The following is a 6,585-nucleotide window of genomic DNA, read 5'->3' on the forward strand; positions in this document are numbered from 1 at the left end:
CTCCTCTCCTGTGTCTACAAGGGTGTTTTTAGAAAGGTTTAACTGAGGTAGGATGATCCTTCCTGAATATGGATGCATCCTATGAATCCAGGTCCTGGACAGAATAAAAAGTAGAAAGCTAGATTGGAACCAGTATTCACTTCTGTGTGGTTCCTGACTTAGGATGCCATGGGACCAGCTGCCTTGTGGTCCTCCCATCACGCCTGTCCCACCATGGTGGACTGTTCCCCCAAACCATTAGCCCAAACTAACCTTTGCTTCCTTATGTTGCTTTGTTGAATATTTTCCCATAGCAATGAGAAACACAAACAACGCAAATAGGATGGGAAGACGAAGGTGTCGATCTACTGCAGGAGCCGGGTCTTGACCTGGCTTTTAGAGTCTGGATTTTCATAGAGCTGGAGTGAACGTGAGTACAGAGAAAAAGCCTCCTAGGGCTGGTGAAATGGCTTAGCAGGTAAAGGTGCTTGCCACCAAGCCTGTTGATCTGAGTTCAATCCCTGGGACTCACATGGTGGAAGGAGAGAATCACTTCTCACAAATTGTTCTCTAGTACACACACACACACACACACACACACACACACACACACACACACTGCAAATTAACAACTCCAACAATAATTTTAAAAATGCTGCTTAGTTAGGGCCAGTTGGAGTGGACTCTGGCATCCAGCACTGTTGTGTTGGATCATCTGCTCAGATCTTTTCTCAGTCAAATGCTCCTGGCATCTGCCTCTTCGATCCCGATACTGTTAATTCAGTTAATGAGTACCAACTGCAAGGAGAATACTCATCGACCGTGTTGTCCGTGATGCTATGCGCAGTCTCATCACTTTATCCAGGAGGTCTGGAAGAAGTGCTAATTCACGTGGACCCCGAGGCACTTGCAGTTACTCCAGGCTTATTCTCAAATGGGGACCGAGCTGCACTTGGACTTGAGTGAAAGTGACTTAGCTCCTTTTGACTGTCACAGAAACGGATGAGGACATCATGACCCCAGGTGTGCGTTATCACATCCTCTGACGGGAGGTGGACCCTCACCACAGTGAAGGGGGATGTCTGGAGACGCTGACCTGAGCGTGATTCTTGATACAGCTGAGTCAGTTCAAGTGGCTTCCAGGCTTACCCGCCTCAATTTTTTGTCTTCTGAAAGTTGGACTTAATAATGTTATTACAGATAAAGGCCAAGGTCATTGCTTCCTTTTGCTCTCCTCCTGTGAAGCTGCCCAGTGGATGGAAATTCACCATTAACTCTGCTCTGCCTATCGACTAATTTAAGGCCTTTTCATGTTGCTTTGCATTATTTGTGTCTGTGGAAAGATTTCTAGGCCCTTATGTGAAAACAATAGCATCCGTATTTTAAAAAGATCACACATCCTGTGTTAACATATTGGAAGTGATAGAATGAGGTTTGAGTGACATCTTTGTGTGCAGTGTGCATGTGGAGTTCAGAAGACAACCTCGGACATCAATCCTCAGGTACCATCCACCCTGTTGGTGAGACAGAATTTCTCATTGGCCTAGAATTTGCCAATTTGGCAGGGCTGGCTGGCCAGCTGGGGATCCACCCATCTTTGCCTCCCCAGTGCTGGGATTACAAGCATGAAACACCACTCCTGGTTTCCTTAATATAGGTTCTGGAACTCAAATTCAGGTCCCCCTGCTCTCACAGGGAGCACTTTTTGAGCCAGCTCCTCAGCCTTTGAGTGATATCTTTGTGGCATACCAAGAAAACTCCAGAATGCCTGCATCATCCGCAGCCTTAGAGTGAAAGAATTGACGTTAATAATTCACTGGCTACAATGTTAACTAAACAGCAAGACTCAGCTGTCCACAATTCTTTGAGGAGACATAAATGAACCAATCAGAGAAGACTGATCAGGGACGCTTTCACCATGGCTACATTGTTTTAGGTAGAAAACTCATGTCTACCAGATCAATACTTCAAAGCCTGTCTTTATTGCATGAAGGACATTGTTGTGTTAGTGTACATTCACATGGGCCTCCTAAAAGAAAATCATTTTTATAGCTTTCTGTTTAACAAGCAGATGAAGCACCAGTTAACGTCCTTTTTGTTAGGGACCTGGAGGATTGTAGTGTGAGTTGACCTTCTTCCATTTAAGTGAGATGGGGTCGAAATGAAAAACACCCTAGAGGTTATAGTTATTTTAACACCTTATGCATTCAGGTCTTCAGATTTTACTGGGCAGAGATGAGTATCCCAGTGATAGCCCACTTTGCATGCAGAGGAAGAGGTCATTCTCCAAGCTTTCAGAGGGTTTTCCTTCTGGCTTAGGTTAATTTCTATCACTGTGATAAACACCATGACCAACAGCAACTTGTGGAGGAAAGCGTCTGTTTCATCATCTTGGCTATAGCCCATTGTGGTGAGAAGTCAGGGCAGGGACTCAAGACATGGACTTGGAGGCAGGAACTGAAACAGAGGCCACAGAGGAACACTGTGTACTGGCTTGCTCCTCCATGGCTTGCTCAGCCTGTTTTGTTATACAATCCAGAACCACCTCCCCAGGGGTGGCACCACCTATCCCGGACACTCCTGTATCAACCATTAATCAAAGAGATACCACACAGATTTGGTTATGGGCCAATCTTATGGAGGCATTTTCTCAATGGAGGTTCCCCCTTTCCAGATGACCCAAGCCTGTGTCAAATTGACAAAAAACTAACCAGCACACCTTATTCTCCAATTGCTCAATGAGTATGAAATATTGTCCCCATTTTAATGTCATTAGATAGCCTCATGCAAGCTACAAATAGAAGTATTATTAGAATCTCATGAGATAATTGCAACTCAAAGTGACATGAATAAGTCAGTAGTAAATATCAAATGAAAGGGTTCATGCATGAGAAAAAAATGAATCCAGCATGAACAGTTTCCAAACCTATATTTTTATGTCATGCTTTTTTTTTCCTAAAGAAAAGCTTTCCAGGGTCCGTCTTTAAAGGCTGTTTTAAACATCATGTATCTGAATTAGAGGCTTGCTCATACGGCAACGTGACTGTAATGCTTTCTTTGTTGCTAGAGGAAGCCTCTGTGGCATGCTAATTTCTTTCGGTAACTAACATTTACTTTGAGCTGGGGACGGGAAGAGCAAGGCTAATGACTCCGGAGAGAAGCAAATGACAGCACAAAATGGAGTGGTCCAGCAGTTGCTCAGGTTACACGAAGGCCAGGTCTCTACAAATGGAATTAGTAGAGGAAATCATGCCGGGCTGGACTTGGGGAATCTTCAGATTGGGAGCCAGATCCATTCTTCAGCTTCCAGTGAAAGCTATGCACAAACCAGAGAGCAAGCCAGAGTCTGTTTTTTCATGCCTACCTCTAATTATCTGAACACAATGGAAACAGAAAAGCAACCTGTAGCCACTTCTTTAAATGTTACAATGTGGGGATCGATGCCTGAGTCTAGGCTATTCCCTCTGTGGCTGTTCGTTTCCTTTATGTGACATTATTACTGGTCTCCAGTGATTTCCTAACTGAACTAGTGATGAGGTCGGTAGAGGGTGAGTGAAGTATCTTATATCTTAGGTAGTGTAAAGTGGCTTTGGAGCCTTGGGTCTGAGTTCACAGCTTTGGGGGCCGTTCGCCAGCTATTTGCTGTCTTTGAGCTTCAGTAACCTGTTCCCATCTGAAAACAGCAACCAAGACCTTAACCTAGGAAGGGAATCTGGCATTTAAGGAGGACTGTTTATGGAAAGCATCTCTGCATAAGGAATAGCTGTTGATGTTATGATGACGTTACTTTTCCCATTGTCCTGATAAAATTCCTCGACAGAGGTAACAGAAGGGAGCAAGCATCCATCCATGGGAAAGTCATGGTGGCCAATAGTCGTTGTATCCACTTTCAGGGGGCAGAGAACAGTGAATGCTGGTCAGCTCTGCAAGCTTATGCAGCTCAGCTCACAAGCTCAGGAAACCTGGCTGCCCACTTTTAGGGTGAGTCTTCCTTCCTTAATTAACCTGATCAAGGAAATCTGTTCCCAGGCATGACCATGGGCTAACTTACTCTAAATAATCCCTCAAAGATGAGCCTGGGGTCATGTCTCCTTGGTGATCTAGATCTTGTCAACACTAGCCCTCATGGGTAGTTGCTCAGTGATGTGAGCATCATATATTTTGTTATTTATGTCATCCTCAAAATGTTAAGGAGGCATTTTGGGGAGTAAGTGCAGGTACCTCAGGACTAACCCCACGGCATCTGTCTCTTATTACCACTAATTCTGCTGCTGCCCCTACAGTGACTGGGAGAGTGTTCTGCTAACCCAGCAGTCTTCTAGAGAAGACTGCTCTGAAACCACCAGGCCCTTGCAAGAAAAGGCATGATTTCCACTTAGCAACCCTATAACAGACTAGGACATGTCCTTTTCCTTAATTCTTCCCTCAGGGCACTGGTCAGTCGACGATCTAATTAGGACTTAGTGCTGGAATTTCCGCAATGATGTGTGGGCAATACAATTCAGAGAGAAACAAAGTAACACCATGTTCATCCTGAGCCAAATTTAAGATGCCTTGCCAGCCCCACAGAAGGGTCCCAAAGTCCTCCAGATCTCAGAGCTGGGACTTGAATGGCCCCAGGAACAGAGAAAGAGCATTTCCCACAATTCCACATTCAAACCTGATGCTGAGTCCTCTTTTCCTGTCCCATTCTTCACTCACCCCAGGGTGATTCTTATGAGAAGGCATCACTTCCACCCAGAGGAGCATGTGGTGGCCTAAATCTCAGCAGATGTGGAGGAGACGCTCATCTCAGGCCTGTCGCAGAGGTCCATGGCCCTTTCTGGTGCCTTCTCCATCCTGCCCTCAGTTACCAGGTCTTCTGAGACAGCACAGAGATGTGCTGGGCCACTGGACTATCAAGAGGAGGTGAATGGGTGATGGACCTTGGGTCTGGGTCCTAAGATTCATTTCCAAGATCCACCAGTGTCTGCAGGAGGCTAAAGGGGCTGGAAAGAGGAGGGGAGAGAGAAAGGGAGTTGACAGCAGATTTTCTTTTCACCTCTCTCCTTATTTCACATATGTATGTGTATGTGTAAATACGTTTGTATGCATATTTAATATTGTATTCAACTGAATATATGCACTGAATATATACAATAGAATATGCATTCGATTGAATACAGTTAAGTACATGTATCTGTATATATGTATGCATATAACTATTATGCATATATGCGTGTGTTCTTAAATGCCCCTTAAGTCTTCGGGTTTTATTCCATTTACCAAAGTCTTTTGTTTTTGTTTCTTTTTTTAATAGTTTAATGTATTTTAATAGCAAACTTACAGGAACAGTACAGAAGACAGACAACATTTAAAACATGTACTTGCATGTAGGATAACTCAGCTAGAAAAGTATAGTGAATGGATGGAATCTACTGTATGATAAAAATGCTACAAACACCATTTAGTTGCCGTCAATAAGAAATTTACTTATTTAAAAAAAATCCAAATGCTGGCATTTTCCAGAAAATTTTAACAGGTTTATTTATAATTGTTATAAAGTTGAACTGTTGAAATGTATTCACTGAAACATTTTGCTTGCATTAATGCTTTACATCTTGCATTTATATTAAAAATTCACATACAAATGAAAATGGAAAAACTGCCAATACCTGATTTCTGTCCCCTATTTTTCCACTCACAATGATATACTTAGGTACCTTTTGACCCCATGGAAAAAATATCTAACATTCGGAACTACTGATAACAGGAAGAAGAGGAAAAAAATTTTTGAGAATGAAATGTTTCCCCTCATAGTGGACTCTTAAGCACGTTCTCCGCGTATGCGGCGTGCTAGCTGGGTATCTTTTGGCATAATTGTTACATGTTTGGCATGGATAGCACACAGGTTGGTATCTTCAAAAAGGCCAACCAGATAGGCCTCACTTGCCTCCTGCAAAGCACCAATAGCTGCACTCTGGAAGCGCAGATCTGTTTTGAAGTCCTGAGCAATTTCTCGCACCAGACGCTGGAAGGGGAGCTTGTGAATCAGAAGTTCAGTGGACTTCTGATAATGTCTGATTTCACGGAGTGCCACAGTACCAGGCCTGTAACGATGAGGTTTCTTTACCCCTCCAGTAGAGGGCGCACTCTTGCGAGCGGCTTTAGTAGCCAGTTGTTTCCTGGGTGCTTTACCACCGGTGGATTTGCGGGCAGTCTGCTTTGTATGAGCCATGGAATGGGCACCTCCTTACTTACCCCCCTTCTCCTTCTGCTGAAGCTCTGCAAGCGAGAGGCAGCGCTGGCGTTAGGGAGCGGCGGCCTGTTTTTGTTTCTTTTTAACAGGATTTTCTTTCTTCTTTCCCTCTTTCTCCAATCTATCTTTCAAAGAGCCTCACAAAATGAGATCTGGTGTTCTGTTCTGTTACATGTTCATCTCTAACATGTTTTCCTGTTAACAATTTTAATATGCAAAGTGGCTGGGATATTTATAATACATATAAATTATATAATATATGATATGTATTTGGTTTTTTGAGGTATTCAATCATTTTGTATGACAGTCAGTGACCTTCTACAGAAAGAGACATTCCCACTCTTGTGAATAAACCCTGGAAGGCGACT

At 43.5% G+C, this 6,585-nt stretch overlaps 1 protein-coding gene across 1 annotated transcript; it reads right to left on the minus strand.

Annotated features, from left to right (window-relative positions):
* Window positions 1-5,734: 5,734 nt before the first annotated feature.
* LOC114692073 (histone H3.3A-like) lies at window positions 5,735-6,250 on the minus strand. The gene has a single exon (XM_028867690.2). It carries the CDS (start codon window positions 6,194-6,196, stop codon window positions 5,786-5,788), a length of 411 nt encoding a protein of 136 aa, XP_028723523.1. The 5' UTR covers window positions 6,197-6,250; the 3' UTR covers window positions 5,735-5,785.
* Between the last annotated feature and the right edge of the window lie 335 nt (window positions 6,251-6,585).

Source organism: Peromyscus leucopus, chromosome 5, assembly GCF_004664715.2.
Source record: "Peromyscus leucopus breed LL Stock chromosome 5, UCI_PerLeu_2.1, whole genome shotgun sequence".
Classification (NCBI taxonomy): domain Eukaryota; kingdom Metazoa; phylum Chordata; class Mammalia; order Rodentia; family Cricetidae; genus Peromyscus; species Peromyscus leucopus.

Coding starts and splice junctions, on each gene's coding strand:
- LOC114692073 (XM_028867690.2), bottom strand. CDS start 6,196: ATGGCTCATACAAAGCAGACTGCCCGCAAATCCACCGGTGGTAAAGCA.